The following is a 21,790-nucleotide window of genomic DNA, read 5'->3' on the forward strand; positions in this document are numbered from 1 at the left end:
ATTTGGCGTTGGTTCGCGTGAAAGTCCCGAGTAAAAGTCCGGACCGTGAGCGAGCTTTTCCGTAATGATTTTAACTCCTCGATAACAGCGGCCGCACATGTGCCTTCTATTGGCTGATAAGAATTGTGGGAATGCTCTGGTTCATGGCTTGTTTTTTGAGCATAGAGATACGAGTATAGGTTTCTGTTCATGTCTGTCTTTTATCAGCTTCGAAACAATTCTGCTTGTTTCTGGCTGTTTGCCGAGTTACTCATGAAAACTGCTGCCTTGCAGATTCATTCATTTAGTTTAGTTAATGGACTGGCGACAGTCCAATGAACTGCATTGCTCTTAAGTAATGCTCCTTCCTTGTTTATGCGTTTTTTATCTGAATCAGCAATTTTAAAAATTTCAACAGTTGTAACGACTGGCCACTGTTATTGAGAGGAGGTTACTGTTAACAGAACCAGGGCGGCAATAAGTTTAAAATTGGGCGGGAAAATACGAAATTTTATAAATTATGCTTAGATAACACGTATCTTAATATTTTAAGATGAATTTTAAGTTCAGAATGATGAAATTAATTGAACATTTCGACAAAAAGTGGTGCTTTACAAAAATCTTTCCCTCTCTGGTTCAATTGGTATTTTGGGTATGCACCGGGCTTTTCTATTAGTTCCGCCTGGTCACACTGTAAGTTACATATTTTGCCATACTAAAAGTTAAACTTTTATAAATAAAAGAATTTTGGGACCAGATCGAGCCACAGGTTGCCCGCTAGCTCAACGTCCAACTAAGACATAGACAGCGACTTTCCCGGGCAGCGCAGAACAAAACACAATGAACGGAAGGTGAGCCAGCCAGTCCCCGGTGGTGGTAACATACAGATGTATCTACATATCTTTTGTCGCATATAAATATCTTTCGCAGCAGTGTTGTGGAGCCACCCGACTTCCAGGCAGCCACTGCGGCCGCAGCAGCGGCAGCACGAGCTAGCAGCTCCGAGCAGGATGAGTGGAGCGCCAGCGAGTGCGGTTTCCTTGATCCGGAGGTCCAACGGGTCATGCGGAGCGGCAGTGCCGCAGAGGACATCACCCAGTATCCTATGCATGGATGGGTGGATGTCACCAAAGAGTTCCACGACGCCTGTGCGGAGCTGCAGCCGGGTGAACTGGCCCAGGACATGCTCTTTGGTCTTTTCGAGGCCATGTCCGCCATTGAAATCATGGACCCCAAGATGGATGTAGGAATGGGCTTCGACAGGCAGGATCTGCCGCCGCCCTCCTTCGAGGCGGCCATAGCTGTGAGTGAATTAAAGAGTTTTATGTTCCCTAAGTGGCTAAACCCCCCTTAATCATTTTTAGATGGGCGCCATCAAGCTAGATGATCTCACGCCCTCCGAACTGATAGGAATCTTTGATGCTCTCTTCTCTTGCATCGTGTCCTGGCTGGAGGGCAACTCCATGGACCAAGTGCTATTCACCTGCCTGTACCTGCACGCTCCGTCCAAGATTAAGGACAAGGCGCTTCGAGTCTTTTGTACTGCCGTGCGCAATCTCATCGTGGTCATCAAAAACATCATAGCCGGGGCCGCCGTCAACGAGGAGGAGGATTTTCAGCTATATGGAAACTCTGCTCTTTTAGGCGCCGAAAAGGCTCAACCTTCTTCTGTCTTTGGATCACTCAAGGAGGTTGAGGACGAGCTTGTGCGAAAATGCAAGCAGCTTGCGGCACCAGAGGATTGGATGGCGGTTGTGCATCGGCTGCGTTTCATGCGGCATCTCTTCCAAGTCATCTACCAAGTGGAGCAAATGGCAACCATTGAAAGCAGCGAGGATACCATGAATGAAATCTACAAAAACCTCAATGTTGCCTCCGAGCTCCTGCCTTTGATACGAAGGACCTTGGATAGGGGTACCCAACCTGAAAAGGGCTGTAAGTAGTTAGCGATTGCGACATTCCCAACATTGACATTATTATGATTCCCTAGCCGATGCACCGAATCCTATGGGCTTCTCTCCGCGCATCCACGACCGAAGCCAACCTCCTGCATTTCCGCGTAGCATAAAGATCAGGGACCGCCCGGCCAGTTATCAATTTCTGGAGGAGATGGTTTCCCGCTTTAAATACGCCTGCAAAGTCATTAGGCATAAGGATTACTACTCGGCGCTGGTAAGTCCAAGATCCTAAGAAATGGAAGCACTGGAAGAATGCCTCTTTATTTTCAGAACTTCTTCATCGAGTACAGCAAAAAGTCGGGTCAGTGCATTTTGTCCAGGAGTGTGCTACAGAGTCTTTTCAGCGCCAACATTCGGCTGGCGCACGGAAAGCAGCCCATGAAGCAATTCCTACGCCATTCAGTGCAAATCTTCAACTCACCGCCCGTTCTGAATACCAAACACCCTGTAGCCGCTGATCCCAAGGTTCAACAGCACCTGGAGAACTTCTTCCGATACTGCATCAATATGAACACCTTCACGCAATTCATCCGCATCTGTGGCTTCAATCGCGCTCGCCAGCGGGACAAGCTGGCGCGGCTGATCGAGAACTTTGATACCATTCAAGTGGACGCGGCGCGGCTAGACTCTGTAATGAATCAACTGGCCAACGAGAAGGCCATGGAGGGCAACGAGCCTCTGGCCACAGCCCTAAAACACAGCACTCACTTCTCCACGTGGGTCCTGTACAACTGCTTCCGTGCAATGCTCATCTTCCTCATGTCCGGCTTCGAATTGGAACTGTACGCCGTGCACGAGTTCCTGTACATTTACTGGTATCCATACGAGTTCCTAGTAGGCTTCCTCGTCTCTGCTCTCACGCGAACCGAGAACATCCTGCTGGCCCAGGAGGAGTACGCCGAGCATCAGAGCAAGATTCAGTCCAACAGTGGTAGCGGTGGAGCTGCTAAGAACCGCAAAGCGGCCAAGCCGAAGAAAAATAAGAAGCAACAGCGACCATATCGCGCCGAAATAGTCTTTCACCACGCCCTGCTGAGCCTCTGTGGGGGCATGTACAAGGCGATGGGAGCTCTGACCAAAGATGGACGCGTGCGTCTGCCGCTGTCCAAGTTCGACAATGAGGAGATTCGCTACAATCGTCGCTTCCTGCCATTCGCCGCCCTCACCAGTCCTCCACCCGTCTCGTATGCGGAATTCAAGAACATCAGGGACCACATGATGCGACCCAGTGCTGAGGAGCTCTATAGCTATGCGGCCAAGCACTTTGACCAGGCGCGAAACGTCCTGGAAAGCATCCAGAACCCAGATCAGGAGGTAAGTCTAGATACTTGAATTAAATGCATAAATTAAGTGATATTTTCTCCCACAGATGCTGGATCTTCTGCAAATTGCACGCACCAACTTTGTGGTGATGAACGTACTGGCCCGCGGGCACCAGAAGGAAGTGAAACGACAGCCCGAATTTGACTTCTCCAAACACAGCTATTTCCCAATCATTAAACTGAAGTAGATCGTGTTCTTGTGTTCCGCAATTGACAAAATAAATTTATATGTATGCATTTTAATGTCAACTCTGCTCCTCAGCTACTATGTCCTGCTTGACGAGCACCTCCTCCACATAGCCTTCGATGGGGCAGCTCCTGGCACAAGTATAGACCGCTAAAACACCCCAGTCGAGGTTTTCATCTTCCAGCAGCGTCAGTGCCTGGGGCATGATCTGGAACTCGAACTGACGAGCCCCACCACAAGCACTGCAGTTCGGTAGGGACTCCAATCGATCTTGTACCGTCTTGGTAGTATCTGTAATCCACAATGGACTGCCGCCACGCTGGTAGCGTATAATCTGTTCGGGCTCCGCTGCCGTTTTCTTTTTGAACTGACGGAACGTTTTGTCATCCGCTGCCGCTGTCTGCCCGAAGTATTTGTCCAGCTCTGCCTCGGAAACGTTGCTAAGTTCGCCCGTCTTGCCACTGGCCTCCAACTCCTCGAACTCTGCCAATCGTGTCTCGTCGTCCTTTTCGTTTTCCGCTGAATTTGTTGGATTGCTGTCCATTACAATTTCGAATTCAGGAAATTCTACGTTGCCCAGAGGTTCATGGCGGGCGCTGCTGGAAGAGCCGCAACTGGGCTTGTGCTGAGGCCAGTGGGCACGTTGGTGCTCAGAGGAGCAATAGTGGATTGCCTTGCATTTGCTGCAGGCATGAGGAGCCAAGCAACCACAGGCGGCGCACAGCTTCTTCCAGCAAGGAATAGCCGGCTACAAAGATTGATAAGTAGGTGTAATCTGGGAAAGGAGAACCATATTGACTTACCAATGGATCACCTTCGTCATCTGGATCCTCCTCCGAGAAAAACTTGTTCTTCAATGGTAATTGTGAGCGCAACACCGTGAAATTGCTGTTTCAGATATAAAAGGTTATATTTTACCTTCTAGACCAAATTACAGAGACTTACCTTGCATCCTGCGGTTGCTGGCAGTCCGGATTCCGACACAAAAACACGTATATGGAGCGATGGAAGTTGAACTCATCCTCGAATGGGGAGTAGAGTTGAGCCAGGAAGGATTTCGGAGCCTTACACTTGCTGCATTGTAGCACTGTCGTGGCGGGCAGGGATTCCAACTCCAGCCAGGCGGGCTGACCACCAAGCTTGCTGGGAAAGTACCGGTTGCTCAGCCAGGCAACATCGTCTTGTTTTTCCGCGAAACCCAAATCTATTTCCATGTTGTTAGAAACTCGTGTTAAATGTGACCGTCCGATAACATAGCCAGAACTTCTGTAAGCTGATAACAGATAAGAAGCAAACGTCAACATAATGTTATCGATAATTTGAAGGGGAAGTCCCTCTCTAAAAAGTAACGCTGAACAAACTAATTGCTTGTTAAGATTAGCAAGGTAGGAAATTCTAAGAAAATTGAGAAATAGGCTTAATTCTTTGCTTTGTGTTGTGGATCTAATTGAACACTCTTTGTGTTTTTGTTTTGACACCCTGCCTACGTCCATGGTAACAGAGCTTTTTAACAGAGTCAAGTTTCTTTCCGTTTATTGTTCGAATGGATTTTCAGCCATTCAGTAAGCGGTCATATTTCACAGTTAAAAGTTCTCCGAACAGATTTAATTTTTATTTTATTTACAATTGTGATGAACGCGTGTAGAAAATAAGCTTTCTGTTTACCCCCGAATGCAAACAATTGTGTGCCACAAAAGAAAAATATAATTTAAATGTGCAGACGAGCATTGAAAAGCGACAAGTGGAAAAGTTTTGATTGTGAAAGCGCAGCAGCAAGATTTGTCAACGCAAACAAGCGAGAAGAAGAGACGCTGGAGAGGCGTAACATTTCTTAATAATAATATAAGCAGAAATCGCAGAAGCAGTCGCATTCTCAGTCTCAGTAGAAACAACAACAGCAGCAGCTGCTGCCGCAACGGCAGCCAACAACAACATTGCGGAAGCAGAATCTGCCTTATCGTGTTGCCCGTTTCCGCTCCCCTCTCTTCCGTTGGCGTGCTAAAAATAAACCCACCCACACTCATACTTATCCACAACAGTCACACTCACAGCCGCCCAACCAACCAACCATCCAACCACCCACCCAGCCACCCACACACGCACAAATTTGGCAACAGCCGTTGCGAGAGGTGAACTTGTGTTGACTTTTCCAGCGCGCGGACGTTTCTGCGAAGGAAGATGCAAAAATGAGAATTCACGCGACCAGGATACAACTGGGAATATCTGTGAGTCTGAGTTTAGTCACCAGTTGGTAATAAACGGGAATTGTACTCCATTCCAAGTGGCTGAATAATCTGTTTAGTCTGGTTAGGTTTGGTTAGTCATGCCTGGAATGGAGTAAGCTTCTCTTATTTTCGAACTATTTACGACCCTTGTTATTACATTTTATGTAAGTAAGCCCAGCTGTAACTACTTTATTCCTCCTACAATGTAATGCATTTCATAATCGGTACTTGGATATTACGATTTTATACTCGTAGTGTCTCTTGCTTTAAAATCTTTATTATTCCCGCCATTTATTTGGATAAGATTCTGATAAGAATATCCAGATAATCCACCTGAAGGGTATCAGAACTTCGATCTTTTTAAGTTAATTGCTTCGGAGAGCCTTTATGTGTTTGGTTACTTGTCGAGAGGATGAGCCGGGTGAGCTTTTATTTGCTAAATTTAGTACCGCATTGCTGAAAATAAGAATTGGAGCACCCTGCCATCGGCTGTCGGCTGACGTTGTCGGTTGCCGGTAGGCAGACGCATATATAGTCGCACATAATGGCCAATATGTGATGGCTATATAGCCGGCAGTGCCGCCAGACGCGGCTGACATCTTGCCAAGGCAGAGAAAGCCAAGAAGAGATGACTCGGCCAATTGGACGTCATGAAACTGTTGCACGTTCCATCCTTATCCTTCCCAATCAATACTTTGGACAGACCCTTAAAGTAAACATACACACACGACCACATCTCTGGACTGAGGTTCTGGCTATGGCTATGGCCTAAATCAATAAATGCCTGAAATCCCTGCCATATTGTGTCCATTGTAATGTTGTCAGCACACACATACCGCACTCCGGAGTCTCGAGTCCAATGGCATTTTCACTCGGCTCCTGCTCCTGCTTCTGCTTCTGCATGCCATCATCATCATTGGTGGTTATGTGTGCCCGGGCATCACTTTGCGCCAGTCCGGGCAATAAATATTGAAAATCCAATTACTCCCTCGTTCTCCGAATCGTCGCAATGCAGCCGGTCAGTTCGAATTCCATAAAATGCTAGATGGCCACAATGCCAGGCCAGTTTTTGCCAAGCTTTGAAATCTAAGTAAGTCAAAATAAATAAACATCTCTTTCAGGCGAGCAAGCCCAATCAGTTTTCAGTTGTTTATTGATTTTAAATCGGCTTCGAATAACAACAATACTCTTGGAACTATGATTTTACACTTTTCTTATCGACTTGTGAACGACTTTCTTTGGCTCGCAAGGCGCTTTCTTTTCTGTTTTTTTGTTAAAAGATTTTCCCTTTCAGGGGAGCAGCTAACAAAATATGCAAATAAATGCTCGAAAGTACACATTAATTAAAATGCACTTTGCCGCGGGCTTCCATCAGTGGCAAAAGTACTTAATTGGCTTGCAGTTTAATTCCCAGAAATCAAAAGAAGAACCCCCCCTTATAATAGGAACTAACTTAGTCACTGTTGAGTTATTAGTCTTAATACAAAATTTCCAAAATATATAAACGTCAATGCTCTTGGTATGTGATTTATTAATATTCTTAAATGAATTATAATTTCGATTGAATTATAAAGATAGGAGCACTTTGCTTGGCTGCACTCGATGGCGTGCCTGTAATCTATCGCCCCCAAGCTCACTTAGTTAGTTATTTGTGATTTAGTTTGTTTTTGCTTCTGCTTTTGACTTTTTTTTTTTTGACTTTGTTGCTTTTGCTTTAAGAAATAGCACTTGTCGCGCTTGTTTTTTTTTTCACGCCTTGGTTCGCATTCTGATTGCAAAAGTGAGTCACTTGCCAAGGTTATTCAACGTAGCCCGGCTCTGGGACCTTGTTTCCCTCTTTTTCGCATTTCTTTATATACTTCTCTTCTTGTTTTGTTTTAATTTACCGCATATCAAGTTTATATCAAGTCCCCTAAAGGCCAATGGACGATCTTTGGCGGTTCACACGATAGCCGATATCTAGATACTATATACACAGTCTTTATTTAAAATGTTTGTGCTGAAAGATAAAGCTAAATCGGTGGCACCACAGACGCAGGGCTTCTGGCATTTGTACGATTTCCTTTAGTAATGGAGAGTTGCTCCGTTAGCTTCCTAATCCCCAGACAAGCTCTTGGAAGTGAAGTTCCCTTTTCGAATTCGGGGATTCCCGGTTATTTGCTTTTAAAAAAAAATAAAGTATCCGCACTGTTGTGCTTTTTGTTGCCAACTGTGAGGGTAACCATTCCTCCTCCGGCTGGGAGGTGGAAACTGATAACGAACCGAAAGCACAGCCATCGGGACTACTATCGATGCCGGGCCACAATGGGTTCTAGCCATTGTTTGCTCTTATCTGGCCAGTTATTGTTACTCCATACCCGTGCCAGTATAGTATGTGTGTTTATTTGCTGGCTGCATGTTTCGATTGTGCGTCATGGCGCTACTTCTCTGTGTGACTCATGCCATCTGCCGCTAGACCAAGTGCATCGGGGATGTGCCCCCCCGTGCATCTCTTGGTAGAAAATCAATAGCCAGAGATTCAACTTGAGATGTTTGCAGTGGAATAACCTTCGCCTCGCCTTTGCTTATATTGTTTCGCAGGAGCCGGAGGCGCCTTGAATGAGAGTCCTTACAACGACATGTCAGATTTCGTGCCGCGCGACCTTCTCACCGATCTGTGGGGGGAGATACTCCGGCGCCACTGGTCGTATCTGGAGAAGGAGGAGAACATCGAAAAGCTTGAGGAGCGCAAGCAGCTGGAGGGTAAGTCTCCTACTTCATCTCAAATGTTTTTCAGAATAATACATTGTTTACCCATTTCATTAAAGTTTGTCTCAAGGAGTTCCTCTGCTTGGTGCAGCACGATCGAAAGTTCTTTTTGCCGGAGACTGGACATGTGCTGCGGAAGTCTGTGCGTGAGCTGGGCGACTTTTCGGCCCAGAATGCCTTAGTGGCATTCGAGACCATCAGCCAGTATGCCAACAACTTGGTCACGAAACCATGGCGCAAGGAATATCGAACGCTCAAGGTTAGTCCTCTATTATAACTATCCCTTTGGATTCTTACCCTAAATCGTTTTTTATAGACCTATTCGGGCTGCTACCAGCACGATATTCAATCCCGACTGCTGGACGCCGAGCAGCTCTTCCTTGCTATGGGCTATCGACGCATTTCGGAAGACACCTTCGTCCTGGAGGGACCTATTTGCCCCGACCAGGTAACGAACGTGTCCCGCGATGCCATGGCCGCCTATGTCGAGTGCCAAATAATGAAGCACATCTACGCGGGCGTCACGGCGGCGGGCTACACCTGCACCTGGCGCGACATCCTCCAGCATCGGGAACGCCACGTGGGCGGCACTACGCAGGCCATCAAGGACATTGTGTACCGACTGAGCGAGAAGCGGGTGCGTAAGGAGCAGCCCCTGCAGGAGAACGTCTACAGCAATGTAGCTGCCGGCAGCTGTGCCCTCCACGGCAACGGTAACCTCCCGGCCCAGCAGCTTCCCGGAAACCCCAACAGCTATGGCATGCATACGAATGGCTATGGCATGGTGCCCGCTTACCCGGCAACCCCATCGCCGGCGCAGCAACAACAGCTGTCCGGCCCGCTGATGACGCACTCGCGCAGCCTGGAACACTACCAGGAGCCGCACGCCCACCTGCCGCACCGCCACTCCTTCGACCAGCAGCTGCCGGTGCATCACCAGTGCCAGCCGGTGCCCCACGTCTACGAGGCTCCGTACGACTGCCTGGACGGTCTGAGCATGGGCAGCAGTGCCTCCTATGCGGCTGTGGCCGGGGCCTACAATGCCCCTGGGAATCGATTCCCCTTGCCCTACAACATCTCCAGTCAACTGAATGCCCCCTACGCCTCTCCGGCTGATTTGTACGCGACTGGGGAGCAGAGGAACATGTACGCCACGCTGGAAAATCCGACGCACAGCTGTGACCTGCACCGGAGGCAGTTGCCCAGCTCGGCAGCCATGCAGCACCGCCAGAGCACTTACCCGCCGGACCACCATCTCATCGACTTTGACGATCGGGCCCAGCTGACGCAGCACGACTTTGGGACACACGAGTACGATCCCCAATACGCCGAACTGAGGCCACAAGTGATGCCGAGTATGCGCGGCAATCCGGCGGCGATGTACTCCTCGTACAGGGGCTACGACCTGCCCCCACCCGTGCCTCAGGCGCCGCCTCCCTCGGCCCAGGACATGTACATCTACGCCCAGCCTGTACCGAAGAGCAGCCGGATGCGGGCACTGGCCGAAGCGGGTGGCAGTAATCAGACTGACAAGCATCTGCGTTCGGCGGACAAACTGGTGAGCTTAACATGGATCCTCTTCATCTCCTATTCTTAACAAGATTCTTGTAATTCTATAGAGCACCATGGACAATAATCGCAAAATGCCCAAGGAATTGAAGGAGCGGGCCAGCCGAACAGCTCCTGCAAAGAGATCCGGCAACGAACGTGATATTCCCACCACCATCTCCGATTTGAACAGCTATGACTCGGCCAGCCTGGACGATTTCGTGACGGTGGACAGCAACTCGCCACCACTGATGCCCAAGGTTCAGGAGGGCGTTGGCAGCTTTGAGTCCTGGAACTATGTCTTTAAAAATCTCGAAAGATCCAATTACTCCAAGGATCTGGGCGATCGCGAGGACCTGCTGGTGCAAAGCCTGGATCTGGACTCGCTGGCCATCTCGAATGGCGCTGCAAATCCCCCGGAGAAACGGCGTGAGACGACGGCAAAGCCATCATCGCGGAATAACGGAGAGCCGAACGGTGACAAGGCGCGCACACTGGACAAGAAATCGGCAACTTCACGCCGTGAGGCGAAGGTGGTGCAAGCGCCGGCACCCAGTCCGCTGCCAAATAGCAGTGCGCCCGGCGTGAAGAAGAAATCGGCCTTGAAGACGGCGGTCGTGGACAATCGAGGAACCGGGTCGCGGAGCCGCGGCGGTGCGGGCACGGGCACTGTGCCCAAGCAACCGCTGCCAGTGTCGCCGCAGCTGATTGTGACGAGTCCGAACGAGTGGAGCTGTTGCTTCTGCACGTTCCTCAATCCGGACACCAAGCGCATCTGCGAGATGTGCTGTCGTAGCAAAGACTTTAGCCTGGAGGCCGCCTCGGCGGCATCTTCATCAGCGGCTGCAGCGGCGGCGGCGGCAGCGGCAAGCAACGTGTCGCACGCCTCCTCGACCTGCGTCTAACCCGTTAGTGATACAAAACAGTGTGTATAGCTTGATATATTTTTTATATGACCAATGTGTAAGCCTGTGCGTGTCTCCAAGATCTAGTCTCGTACGTTTGCCAGGCAGGCAGGCAGCCCTTTGTTCTCCAGGTCTACCGATGTTGGGATCTTGGCTCACGGTTTTTGTGCTGCAGTGTAGGATTGTGTGTCGGCAGCGTGTACATATGAAGTATTCTAATTAGTTATCCTTACCTGTAAACACACGCTTTAATTAGTTTTAGATTGTTTCCAATTGTTAAGGGCGCTTCTGTTTCAAATTACGTGCCTCCCTGTATAAGTCATCTACATATTATATATTATATATATTTATATATATATATATACCACATATAGACATTTATATATTTGTACGTGTGCTTGCGGCGCGAAAGAGTGAAATTTAAACTTGAAACTTTTCTAGAAAATCAACTGATAATTATATATACCTTATACTAATAGTTGCGTTCACAATACGTATTTTCAGCGTAATAGAAGTTGATGCAGAGGAGGATGCAGTCAAGTATATATACCGGAAACTTGCATAGATAATACACCTATAGCCGTAAAATAAGCGATTTCAATTCAAAGATGAACCGGAACCGAGCTAAGCATACCGCAAAAAAAAATAACAGAAAATAATTCGAAAATCGAACAGAACTGGTACGGGTTGTAAACTTGAAATTTTTGATTAAAAATTTTACCGGAAAGGAAAGGAGTACGACAGGATATTAAAGCCAGAATTTGTAAAGCTAACTTGTCATCCCACCCACCCAAGCTATATGACAATTCCCCGCCACACGAGCACCGTGTCCCAAAGCTAATTTGTTTGTTAAAAGAAAAAAATGTTACTCTATTGATTATTACGAAATGTTACGAATAATAGCATCCTCTGGTAGAAACGAAAGCACTCGACATATTTTTGTAAACAAACGATACCGCGTACCTATGAATCTTTGTTAAATGATTTATCCTGTTTTTTGTTTGATCCCCGATGTTTGCTCATTGAATCCCCTTGAAAATGCCTTTCCTGTATATAACGTTTGCAATAAACAAAGAGTTATTCAATAAAATACTAAACTTAAAGAAAGCTAAACTGATAAAGAATTGAATCAATAAAAGTAAACTTCACTAAAGCCATTTAGGCACAACCTTCGCTCAAACCATTTTATTAAATAACTTTGCATACTATATTACTGAAAGAATTTAGAGGCAGCTCTTCCTAAAAAAAATCCCTAACGAAAAAAAAACAATAAAAACATTTTGAAAAAGTTTAATAATATGTTTTATTAATGGGGGAAAAGGGTCAGGATGCAGGCATTTCTTGCCTTTAATGTCAAAGATTATTCAATAAATTTCCAATCATTTAAATAGACATTTCAATAAACACTAAAGAAGATTAAAATTGCAAGTAATTATGTGGAAGCTCGTCCCTGTATTGGCCATATTTCTGTTGGAGTTCCTTCCCTCCGCTTCTGGCTACAACTATTGCCACAACAGGAGCCACTTTTGTCGGAAAAGAAACATGGAGCATTTTATGTGTAACCTCGCCAAGCTGTACCCCCTGGACGGATCTGTCAAGTACGAGGACACTATGCCGGATGCTCCGAAACTCCGCTCCAGTTTTTTGTACAAGTTTAATCAGTACCGTAACATAGTGGCCAGTGGCGATCTACGAACCGGAAGTAATAAAACGTTTCCGAGTGCCTCCCGGATGCGAGTGTTGATCTGGGACGAGGAACTGGGCTACCTGGCTCGCAGTCATGCCAAGACGGTGTCCTTTACGCACTCAGAATGCCGGGCCACCAAACGGTTTCCGTATGCGGGCGAGGCTCTTGCCATGATTGGTGTCCAGAGCAAAAAGATTACTCTGTGGGAGATCCTCAGCCTCACGCTGAAACCAATGTTCGACGAGTACCTGGCAGTGGACGATCCAGACGAGTTTGTCAAAAATTACGATTCCGAAAAGTGAGTGTGCTCTTGAGAGGCTTAGCCTCCAAAAAGGTAACCCATTTCATCACAGGCACTATGGCGTGGGTCACTTCGCCACTATCGTCAGTGATCGGGTTTCCCGCGTGGGTTGTGGAATCGCTATTGGTTCTAATTGTGAGCGAGGCCAAAAAGTTGGGTACGTTGTGAGGGCTTTCCTCTCTTGTAAGCGTTTGTGGTGATCCACCTAATCCTCTCCAGCTTGTGCCACTTCCTGACCTGCATGTTTGACTTTACCAACATCGCCAATTCGTACGTCTATAAGTCAGGAGAACCAGCCTCCCAGTGCGAATCTTGGCACACTAAGCGCAGCATCGACTTCGAGCACTTGTGTCACAATAAAGGAACCATGTTCGACGTGGTAAGAAGTATCCTAACGAATTCAATTCAATACCCCCCTTACCATAATTTCTCTTACAGGATAACAACGATTAGTTTGACAAACGGGTGCCCCCAGGAAACAATGGCCTTTTGATATATATATGTACTCGTACTTTGATATATTTTTTTATGCCCTGACCTAAATGGGTTCTGAAGACCGAAATACTAACCATCTTATGACTTACAGAACCCCCAATACAATCCCTAAAATTCTTACAATCCGTTCAAAAATGTTGAAAAAGTTTAATAATATGTTTTATAAATGGGGGGAATAGGGTCAAGATCTAGGCATTTCCTGCCTTTAATGTCAAAGATTATTCAATAAATTTCCAATCAATATTTCAGTAGACATCCAAACACTAAAGATTAAAATTTTAAGTAATTATGTCGAAGCTCGTCCCTGTATTGGCCATATTTCTGTTGGAGGTCCTTCCCTCCGCTTCTGGCTACAACTATTGTCAGAACAAGAGCCATTTGTGTCGGACAAAACATATGGAGCATTTTATGTGCAACCTCGACAAGCTATACCCCCTGGACGGGTCTGTCAAGTACGAGGACACTATGCCGGATGCTCCGAAATTCCGCTCCAGAGTTTTGGGAAAATTTAATCAGTACCGCAATAGGCTGGCCAGTGGCGATCTTCGAACCGGGAATAATAAAACATTTCCGAGTGCCTCCAGGATGCGAGTGCTGATCTGGGACGAGGAGCTGGGCTACCTGGCTCGCAGTCACGCCAAGACGGTGTCCTTTATGCACTCCGAATGCCGGGCCACCAAACGCTTCCCGTATGCGGGCGAGGTTCTCGCCATGATTGGTGTTCTGAACAAGAAGATTACTTTGTGGGAGATCCTCAGCCTCACGCTGAAACCAATGTTCGACGAGTACATGGCAGTGGACGATCCGGAGGAGTTGGTCAAAAATTACGATCCCGAAAAGTGAGTGCGCTCTTGAGAGGCTGAGGCTCCAAAAGATAACCCATTGCTCCACAGGCACTATGGCGTGGGTCAGTTTACCACAATCGTTAATGATCGAGTTTCCCGCGTGGGTTGTGGAATCGCTGTTGGTTCTAATTGCGAGCGAGGCCAAAAAGTTGGGTACGTTGTGGGGGCTTTCCTCTCTCCTCTGTCTTTGTTGTGATAGCTCTAATCCTCTCCAGCATGTGCCACTTCCTGACCTGCATGTTTGACTTTACCAACATCGCCAATTCGTACGTCTATAAGTCCGGAGAACCAGCTTCCCAGTGCGAATCTTGGCGCACTAAGCGCAGCATCAATTTCGGGCACTTGTGTCACAATAAAGGAACCATGTTCGACGCGGTAAGAAGTATCCTAACGAGTTCAATTATACTCCCCTTACCATAATTTTTCTTACAGTTCCACGATCACTATGATTAGTTTCAAGCCCCCAAGAAACGAGGAAATGAAAAATGGTCTTTTGATTTACATACGTAATCGTACTTTTATATATTTTTGTATGCTCTGGCCTAAATGGGTTCTGAAGCACAGGAGTCCAACCATCTTTAATGACTTTCAGAACCCCAAATACAATCCTTACAATTCCTACGATCCTTTTCGAAATTAATTTCTATTCTGTTGCGAGTTTTGACTTTCATCTTACAGAGCTATGTGTGAACTTGCCGTTTTTCTTGAATATTTATTTGGGTTTCTTAAACGCTTGTCGTTTGTTTTCGCAATGAATTCCTAATACCATCTAACAGCTAACAGACTTAGTCATTTTTTGCTTTACTATATTTGTTTTTCTCAATATTTGTAGCCGTGTTCTTCGTTTTGAGTGCGATTTGTCGAGTGAAACCAGCATATATCTCTGGGGGAAAGTATATAATATATATATATATATTTTATAGCGTACACACAAAGCAAGTTTTCAACATTCAACGATTCTAAATCAGGATTAGATAAACGTTCAGACTAGGGTTTGCCTATTTCATTGTTTTCAAGTAGTTTCCTAAAAAAATAACTAAGATGCGTACCGGCATTTCGATGAAGTTCACTTCGTTATTTTTGGGTTCTCCGAGTGCTGTAGCACAAAAGTGCACAACTAGCTTAAACTATTTATATTTTAATGGGGATTACATTGACTTGAAATGTTGTAGTTCCGCCCAGAACCCCACCAAAGCGTGGTAGTTCCGACCGTGTTTTCCAAAAAGGGCACGGGAATGCCTCTCATCTTGCATCCTGAAGGGTTCTTATGATTAAGCTTAGAAAACGGTTTGTAAAAGTTTGGAAAGATTGGGAGAAAACAATGATGATGTTCCAAAAGACCTTCGAAAAAGAACACACTCAAGGATATTTAGATGTTCATCTGCAAGGTGGGTAATTACTTATCATATTAATTTTATAATTCATTCGTCAAGTTCGAGGCTCGAGACTTCGATTCCGATAAGACCTAAACGGGTAACACAAAAATATATATACTCGTGTGTATATACCGATTCGTTCTTTGTCCTTCCCCACTACTTTTAAAGCCTCTACTGCGGCTGGCCTTCCCGATTCTCTATGTGGTACGATAACATAATATCAGTGCAGCATTACCTTAGAATAATGTGCAAACATTCAGTGCTAATTACGCGATTTGTTCGTCCTACATATGTACCTCCCTCGCTCAGACACACGCATACGATTACTAAAAGGTAACTAAATAACTGTGGTAGTTCAGCAAATCCTAAGCCCGCGAGTCCCAATGGGAGTCCTTGATTCGAGATCCTAAATTTCTCTACAATATGTTGCATCCGGATCCGTGCATCACCTCGCTGATGAACATGGGCGTTCCAGCGCCCAGTCCACCATCCGTCTTCTGATGCTCGTTCTGAAAATAGAAATATTTAGAAGCCTCCTTGGAGTCACTCGCCTTCCCAGGACTTACATCATCGTAGTCGCAGTCAAAGTAGTGGCTCTGACACTCCATGCAGCGACAGCTCTCCGACATCTTGCAGGTGATGCCCCACTGCTTGGCCAGGTCCTTGTAGATCTCCTTGCTGGTCTTGTTGCTCATCATTTCCGGTGTCAGGAGGCTGGTGTGGCAGTTGGGCTGCTGTCCTTGCCGGCGATCACCACGAGATGAACTCGATCCGCTGCAGCAGGCCTCCTGGCAGACTTGATTGTTGCCAGAGCCCGATCCTGAACTGGCGTTTCCTCCTGGAAAGGAATAGAAGACAATGTCATCATACCCATAGTAGGTTAAGGACTCTTCCTTACCCTCATTGTAATTGCAGTAGCTGCCTCGGTTCAGGAGCGGATCGTAAAAGCTGTGCCCGCCCGCTGCTGCTGCTGCCGCCGCCTGGCTACTGGTACTTGCCCCATCTCCATCGAAGTGGCTCTCGCCCTCCGAGCACTGCACACACTGATCGTCCGAGCACTCTCCCCGGTTGCCGGACATCCGACCCCGCGACGGCGACGCAGCCATCTCCGACTCCAGCAGGAACTCGTTGATGCTCAGCTGCTCCTCCTCCTCGATGTCGCTTCGCAGCTCCAGCTCAGTGACTCCTTCGATGATCTGTTCCCCGTCGTTGTTGTTGTTGCTGCCGCTATGGTGGCTACCGTTGCCGTTACCGCTGTTGGTGTTGCCGTTGTGGATGTTGCAGCTGGTGTAGTTCTGGTTCAGATTCTGGACACAGTCGGGATCGTTGCAGATGCTGTTGCTGTCGCTGCCGCCTCCTGTCAGCTGTTCCAAGGCGGCGCTTAGCTGGGCGGCACTGTGCCGGGAACTATTGGCGGAGCTGCGCCGGCTGTTCTGGTTGGGAGTGGCGCTGTCCAGGGACAATTGACGCTGATGCTGGGACAGCCGGGTGTTCTCTTCTAGAACATGCTCATAGGAAGGCGGTGGGGTGGTGGGCACGTTGTCGGCATCCGTATCCGTGAGGGATTCGTTGATGCACGGAGTGCGACTCTGATTCAAATATCCTGTAAAGATTCGCCTTTTAGTTCAAGGATTCAAGTTGGAAGGGATATATCTTTTGGTTATCATATCATTTAACTTGGTCGTTTATTTAGGATCTTTACTTTTTAGAAGAGTGTGAGATAGTAAGTTCGTGCCTTGAGGGGAAGACGTACGGGCATGCACTTGAAAAAAATAGGGGTAACTTATAATAAGATGGAACCAAAGGATAATACTATTTACACACATAGAAAGAAAGTTGATTTTTTTGTTATTTTTCAAATAAATACCGAATGGCTGACCAGTTGCAGTCTGTTTTTTCTTTGTGTGTATGATGGCTCAGCTCTTACCCAATCGCATGCCAGTGCCGCTGCCGCCACTGGTGGGGGGCAGGAGCAGCTTGCGCTCGCTGCTCATCTGGCCGAGGCTGCTGCAATCCGCCAGGTCGAGGCTGGAGCTGCTGCTGGCCTCCACCGTCTCCTGATGGTGGTGCTGCTGCTGGTGATGGTGGTGGCTCTGGTGCTGCTGGGCGCCCAGCAGGGCCTCGTTCACCTGCGGATCCGGATCGTGTTGCTCCTGCGACGTGCTCCTCGAGCTCCCCATGCGGAACTTGAGCTTGAAGGGTGCCATGTCCTGGTACTTCTAGGGCTTTTCTAATGCAATATCTTTTCTATTTGAACAGGCATTGAGAGAGATGGCAGACTTGACAGCAACATCGACGTAAAAGAAACAATTAGATTGTATGGAAAATAGAGTAAGAGATAGAACGATAGATAGACAGAGAGGGTGGCAACTGCAGAGATAGAGACGTAAAGAGGTTTGGGGTGGAAGGACGTTTACAATACGGTTCTAAATTGGAAGTGATTCAATTAAAATTACAATCAAAATACACACAGATTTCCCATCGGGCTTAAACCGATATTAATTTAGTTAGTCAGTGGATAGTTTTGGTTTCAGCACTTCTCGCTTGATTAGTGGCATGCAACATTTTCGATTTAATTTAGATTACATGAAAGCTTACTCGCAAATTACCTGGCTGTACTGAATCGATGACCTGTAATTGATAGAGAGAAAGAGAAGGATTTATTTTTGTTTAGTATTAATTATATTAAATACAAAATTTGTAACATTTCAGATGACATGCACACAGATCAAGATTGCTGACCGCTTTTCTACCCCCCAATCCCACTTAGTTTTATGTAGTTTTGGTGTCACGCGACAAGTTGTTGAGATATTTGGGTAACCGCCCCCTGGCACGCCCCCTTCTCATTATTATGCAGATTGCACGAAGCCCACTTTTGCAAGATCCTAGATGAGATGAGATGTGCCAGAGACGGAGAAGGAGAAGGAGCCGGAGCTGCACAAAGTGTGTGTGAGCATGGAAACTATTATTATGCTTATTGCGCTGAGAAAGCTCATTACCTTTTTGGGTCTGCCCTCCATCCATACATCCACCCATCCAGCAAACATCCTTCAAGGACACTCGGCGTGTGTGGGAGGATGGATTTTTGCATGCCAATTAAGCCAGCCATATGTTTTGGGGTGGGCTGGGTGGTCTGGTTGGTCTGGGTGGCTGGCTGTTGGGCGGAATGGGTGTTTGGCAGTTCCGAGTGCGGAAAGCGTGGGCGTTTCATATATTTGCATACTGATATTCATCGATTTTTGATTGATAACCCGACAGCAGCTTGTCGGAGGCATGTTAATTTTTCAAACATTTATCCTGGCATATTTGCCAATCCAACAATAAACTTCCAATTGCCGTGTCTGTTGACTCTGCAAGCATATTCGTTCCGCCGGCTGATTGGATGCACGCAAATCCCCACCATTTAGACTTTTGTTCACCTGGAGGCAGAACAATTGCAGGGCCATTTCCACCCACCTCACACCGCCACCACCATCGGAACACAAAGCATCCTTCCACTGTTTGGCAATTCTTCCCTCAACCATTGTGGGTGGAAAGCCTGGCAATTGTTTGATTTAAGGGAAGGGGCGAGGACTTATTCAGTTCAGCATCAGAGTGAATATTGTATGACAAGTCAGAAGGATGCCCGCATACAGTAAGGACTGGCTAAGGATAACCCATCAGATGAAACCTTAAGCGTATAACCATAAGGATGAATATTCTGTCAAGATTTCCCTTTAAAACCCTCAGCTTAAATATTTAAAATAAAGTCTGACTGTAATTACTGGGTGGGTGGCCCCGGTGTTGCATCAACAGTTGGCCTTTTGTGGGTGGTGCAGGGAGCCAGGTGCTGGATCGGGATGCATATGCATGCATTTCCGAAGGACTCCCAGCCGAGCCATGGGTCATGCATTGTTTATGAGCCGCGGGACACCAGTCAAGTCAGTACTGTGGGTGTGTGGGAGTTGCTCTAAAATGGAAGCCCAACTTAATCTTTAATCGAAACTTTTGACTTTGAGCAATGGCAGGGTTCCTTTGACATTCTCATTAATTTCCAAGCAGACAGCTAGCAAGGAAGAAAGAAGGACGAATGAATAGACGAGGGAATGGGCCACGGGATTTGCTCCCTAGCTTTATGGTCCGGACAGTCGGTTACGTGGCCGTGCCACTCTGCGGTAAATTGTTTTTCCAGCGCTGGCTGTCGTAAACGGAGACATTAAAAACTCGACTTGACCGTGAGATTGGAGCGACATATGGCCGGTAGATCTCCATCACCTGGACGATATTCGGCCCACGCCGTCTATAAATAGCGGAATGACCCAGATTACTAAATAGAGGACAGCGGCAAGGATATGCCTCCTGCTAACAGGTCCTGACCAGAGGTCCTGTCAAATGCAACAAAATACAAAAACGGAATAAAATAAAAACTTGCATAAACAAGTGCAGCCTGCTTGCATTGCCATTGACGTGAGCAAGGACATTTCTTATCCCTCAGCGAAGTATCCCGCTATTTTCTGGCTAGGCTTCCACCACGCCACCATCTCCCCCAACTTTGGATAATGGATACTGTATTTAAATGTCCCATTCCCCCAGCCCCAACCTGCTTATTCTGATTAAAACGGTATCCACTTTGTGGCCATCAGCATAAAAAGGACACTGAAAGAAAATGTATCCTTTCAAGATAAAAGCTATAGGTGAAAGCTTAGTTTTTAATTAAATCTTAAATTATTATAATCTTGGCTTAACTACTTTGCTATGGAAAGTTATAGGAATTGAAAGGATCTCTTGCGGTCATCCACCTTTAATCCCCAATGATGGGTCCACCAGTTTCTCCTTGTGGAAACACCGAATTGCTGGCCATAAAATCAACTCGGTAAGTGAGCTCTTTGCCATTATCGAGAAGCGTTTGCCGCCAAACGCAATGAATATTTTAGCTGCGTTTTTTACGCTCAAGTGCCCCGGCTCTGGCCCGGAGAGTGCTTTGTGGATTTTTGGCCACTCGGCCGGACTAACGGGTGCGGCACAATTACACAAATTGGATATTAATTGGCTGCTCCGGCCGACACTCGAACCGCAATTAGTGGACATCGAAGGGTGCCCAGGTAAACAAACAAACAAACATGGACCGCAAGTTTCCTTGCGGGCAGAGGGCGGAGAGATGTAAACGAGGGGGGGTGGGAAGGAAAACAGGATATCGGATGTCGGGTGACGGGTGACGACGACACCTCCCTATACCAGGAATGGCATCATCACATCACCCATCGGAATCAACATACGGTGACCCGTCGAAAGTGGGAAATGAATGAGCGTCGCAATTCCGGGCCCTGAGATAATGCGAATGGATGGCCCGTCCATTCGTTCATTGTGTGGCGTGGTGTCTGTCTTTGGAAAACTGATACCTAATTGAGTAAACAGCTCGGGGCTAGGGTCGGGTTGGATCCCTTGAATCAGTTTTGGGTGGGTCAGTCCTTGCTGTTTTGCCCCCCTTGCCGTTTTCTCTCCGTTTTTCTTTGTGTCCTGCCGACACGAAAAATCGAAAACATACTAGACTACTACTTGATAGCCTTGGAGTTCACTGGCGTCTCCGAAGGCTGGGACTCTTACCTGGCCGCGAATTTAGAGCCGGATCGGATTGGCTTGTCGCAAACTGATGCACCTTGGACCTGGTGTCCTTTTTGTTTTTCCAATTTCACTGTAGCTCAGGTGACAGTAACTTTTCCTCATTGCGTGTCGGATTTGTCGAATTTTCGTTTTTCCACACACTCTTTCACTCTGGGAGTCCTGACGGCCACAGACTGCGGAAAGCTGGCCAAAGGACCGAGCTTTTATTGTCCTGCTGCGGATGGCGAGCTTTTTAGAAGAGGCGGCAGCTTTCGAAATTCCGGCGCCTGCGCTATTCCTCTTCCGGCATTTGTCCTGCATTGTTTTGCTTCGCGCGGACAATCCTTGCGACCTTTGCTTTGGGCATCTATTCGCGTGAAAGCGCTCGGTTGAAAGCCACCACCCACCCCATCGCCCAGTAGCCAACTCCCCGAATCCCTAGCCCCAAATTAAACGCCCACTGCACTACAAGAAACATTGATCACTTTCTGGATACGCTTTTATTCTTCATTAGATGGCTTTATCCTTGATATCTATAATATACTCAAAGCCACCTGCAAATTCATCGTTGTCCACAACATTTAGCCTCAATTTGAGTAGACCCCGAGGCAGAATGACGGCCCAATCTGAGGTA

General features: G+C 47.0%; 6 protein-coding genes across 11 annotated transcripts; 4 read left to right on the forward strand and 2 right to left on the reverse strand.

Moving 5' to 3' along the window:
* Positions 1-567: 567 nt before the first annotated feature.
* On the forward strand, positions 568-3,502 carry Naa35 (N-alpha-acetyltransferase 35). 4 transcript variants are annotated; one of them, XM_070278302.1, is made up of 7 exons: positions 568-672; positions 737-830; positions 910-1,282; positions 1,344-1,914; positions 1,970-2,151; positions 2,208-3,251; positions 3,307-3,502. In XM_070278302.1, exons 2-7 carry the CDS (start codon positions 820-822, stop codon positions 3,445-3,447), a joined length of 2,322 nt encoding a protein of 773 aa, XP_070134403.1. In that variant the 5' UTR covers positions 568-672; positions 737-819; the 3' UTR covers positions 3,448-3,502. The 4 variants fall into 4 exon arrangements, with proteins under 4 accessions (XP_070134403.1, XP_070134405.1, XP_017094158.3 ...); XM_070278304.1 differs by having other exon boundaries at positions 913-1,282; XM_017238669.3 differs by lacking the exon at positions 568-672 and having other exon boundaries at positions 679-830.
* Zfrp8 (Zinc finger protein RP-8) lies at positions 3,423-4,718 on the reverse strand. The gene is made up of 3 exons (XM_017238674.3): positions 4,392-4,718; positions 4,250-4,334; positions 3,423-4,194 (listed from the first exon to the last, which is right to left on the reverse strand). Exons 1-3 carry the CDS (start codon positions 4,658-4,660, stop codon positions 3,505-3,507), a joined length of 1,044 nt encoding a protein of 347 aa, XP_017094163.2. The 5' UTR covers positions 4,661-4,718; the 3' UTR covers positions 3,423-3,504.
* A 281-nt stretch (positions 4,719-4,999) lies between these two features.
* On the forward strand, positions 5,000-12,166 carry tamo (PUB and ZnF_RBZ domain-containing protein tamozhennic). Of its 3 annotated transcripts, XM_017238706.3 has the most exons (6): positions 5,000-5,671; positions 8,252-8,413; positions 8,479-8,678; positions 8,736-9,977; positions 10,039-10,892; positions 11,377-12,166. In XM_017238706.3, exons 2-5 carry the CDS (start codon positions 8,290-8,292, stop codon positions 10,870-10,872), a joined length of 2,400 nt encoding a protein of 799 aa, XP_017094195.2. In that variant the 5' UTR covers positions 5,000-5,671; positions 8,252-8,289; the 3' UTR covers positions 10,873-10,892; positions 11,377-12,166. The 3 variants fall into 3 exon arrangements, with proteins under 3 accessions (XP_017094195.2, XP_017094194.2, XP_070134402.1); XM_017238705.3 differs by having other exon boundaries at positions 10,039-12,166; XM_070278301.1 differs by lacking the exon at positions 5,000-5,671 and adding an exon at positions 7,172-7,190 and having other exon boundaries at positions 10,039-12,166.
* Positions 12,167-12,189: 23 nt separating this feature from the next.
* Positions 12,190-13,465, forward strand: LOC108123507 (venom allergen-1-like). The gene is made up of 4 exons (XM_017238711.3): positions 12,190-12,857; positions 12,913-13,017; positions 13,080-13,239; positions 13,299-13,465. Exons 1-4 carry the CDS (start codon positions 12,307-12,309, stop codon positions 13,311-13,313), a joined length of 831 nt encoding a protein of 276 aa, XP_017094200.2. The 5' UTR covers positions 12,190-12,306; the 3' UTR covers positions 13,314-13,465.
* Positions 13,466-13,489: 24 nt separating this feature from the next.
* LOC108123506 (venom allergen-1-like) lies at positions 13,490-14,821 on the forward strand. The gene is made up of 4 exons (XM_017238709.3): positions 13,490-14,194; positions 14,249-14,353; positions 14,416-14,575; positions 14,633-14,821. Exons 1-4 carry the CDS (start codon positions 13,644-13,646, stop codon positions 14,651-14,653), a joined length of 837 nt encoding a protein of 278 aa, XP_017094198.2. The 5' UTR covers positions 13,490-13,643; the 3' UTR covers positions 14,654-14,821.
* Positions 14,822-14,905: 84 nt separating this feature from the next.
* Positions 14,906-21,338, reverse strand: LOC108123505 (homeobox protein prospero). The gene is made up of 6 exons (XM_017238707.3): positions 21,160-21,338; positions 18,186-18,207; positions 17,504-17,855; positions 16,475-17,179; positions 16,143-16,414; positions 14,906-16,085 (listed from the first exon to the last, which is right to left on the reverse strand). The coding sequence occupies exons 3-6, from the start codon at positions 17,781-17,783 to the stop codon at positions 15,993-15,995; spliced, it is 1,350 nt and encodes a 449-aa protein (XP_017094196.2). The 5' UTR covers positions 17,784-17,855; positions 18,186-18,207; positions 21,160-21,338; the 3' UTR covers positions 14,906-15,992.
* Between the last annotated feature and the right edge of the window lie 452 nt (positions 21,339-21,790).

Source organism: Drosophila bipectinata, chromosome 2R (genome assembly GCF_030179905.1).
Source record: "Drosophila bipectinata strain 14024-0381.07 chromosome 2R, DbipHiC1v2, whole genome shotgun sequence".
Lineage (NCBI taxonomy): Eukaryota > Metazoa > Arthropoda > Insecta > Diptera > Drosophilidae > Drosophila > Drosophila bipectinata.

What these genes read in the sequence shown, in the direction of transcription:
- Naa35 (XM_070278302.1), top strand. An exon ending in CCTTCGAGGCGGCCATAGCT is followed by an intron (nt 1,283 to 1,343) that starts GTGAGTGAATTA and finishes AATCATTTTTAG; the next exon opens with ATGGGCGCCATCAAGCTAGA. An exon ending in TCCAGAACCCAGATCAGGAG is followed by an intron (nt 3,252 to 3,306) that starts GTAAGTCTAGAT and finishes TTTCTCCCACAG; the next exon opens with ATGCTGGATCTTCTGCAAAT.
- Zfrp8 (XM_017238674.3), bottom strand. Translation starts at nt 4,660, where the DNA reads ATGGAAATAGATTTGGGTTTCGCGGAAAAACAAGACGATGTTGCCTGG. An exon ending in CAGCAACCGCAGGATGCAAG is followed by an intron (nt 4,335 to 4,391) that starts GTAAGTCTCTGT and finishes TATCTGAAACAG; the next exon opens with CAATTTCACGGTGTTGCGCT. An exon ending in ATGACGAAGGTGATCCATTG is followed by an intron (nt 4,195 to 4,249) that starts GTAAGTCAATAT and finishes CAATCTTTGTAG; the next exon opens with CCGGCTATTCCTTGCTGGAA.
- tamo (XM_017238705.3), top strand. Translation starts at nt 8,290, where the DNA reads ATGTCAGATTTCGTGCCGCGCGACCTTCTCACCGATCTGTGGGGGGAG. An exon ending in GGAGCGCAAGCAGCTGGAGG is followed by an intron (nt 8,414 to 8,478) that starts GTAAGTCTCCTA and finishes ATTTCATTAAAG; the next exon opens with TTTGTCTCAAGGAGTTCCTC. An exon ending in AGGAATATCGAACGCTCAAG is followed by an intron (nt 8,679 to 8,735) that starts GTTAGTCCTCTA and finishes CGTTTTTTATAG; the next exon opens with ACCTATTCGGGCTGCTACCA.
- LOC108123507 (XM_017238711.3), top strand. Translation starts at nt 12,307, where the DNA reads ATGTGGAAGCTCGTCCCTGTATTGGCCATATTTCTGTTGGAGTTCCTT. An exon ending in AAAAATTACGATTCCGAAAA is followed by an intron (nt 12,858 to 12,912) that starts GTGAGTGTGCTC and finishes ATTTCATCACAG; the next exon opens with GCACTATGGCGTGGGTCACT. An exon ending in GAGCGAGGCCAAAAAGTTGG is followed by an intron (nt 13,018 to 13,079) that starts GTACGTTGTGAG and finishes AATCCTCTCCAG; the next exon opens with CTTGTGCCACTTCCTGACCT.
- LOC108123506 (XM_017238709.3), top strand. Translation starts at nt 13,644, where the DNA reads ATGTCGAAGCTCGTCCCTGTATTGGCCATATTTCTGTTGGAGGTCCTT. An exon ending in AAAAATTACGATCCCGAAAA is followed by an intron (nt 14,195 to 14,248) that starts GTGAGTGCGCTC and finishes ATTGCTCCACAG; the next exon opens with GCACTATGGCGTGGGTCAGT. An exon ending in AAGGAACCATGTTCGACGCG is followed by an intron (nt 14,576 to 14,632) that starts GTAAGAAGTATC and finishes TTTTTCTTACAG; the next exon opens with TTCCACGATCACTATGATTA.
- LOC108123505 (XM_017238707.3), bottom strand. Translation starts at nt 17,783, where the DNA reads ATGGCACCCTTCAAGCTCAAGTTCCGCATGGGGAGCTCGAGGAGCACG. An exon ending in CGGCACTGGCATGCGATTGG is followed by an intron (nt 17,180 to 17,503) that starts GTAAGAGCTGAG and finishes GAATCTTTACAG; the next exon opens with GATATTTGAATCAGAGTCGC. An exon ending in CTACTGCAATTACAATGAGG is followed by an intron (nt 16,415 to 16,474) that starts GTAAGGAAGAGT and finishes ATTCCTTTCCAG; the next exon opens with GAGGAAACGCCAGTTCAGGA.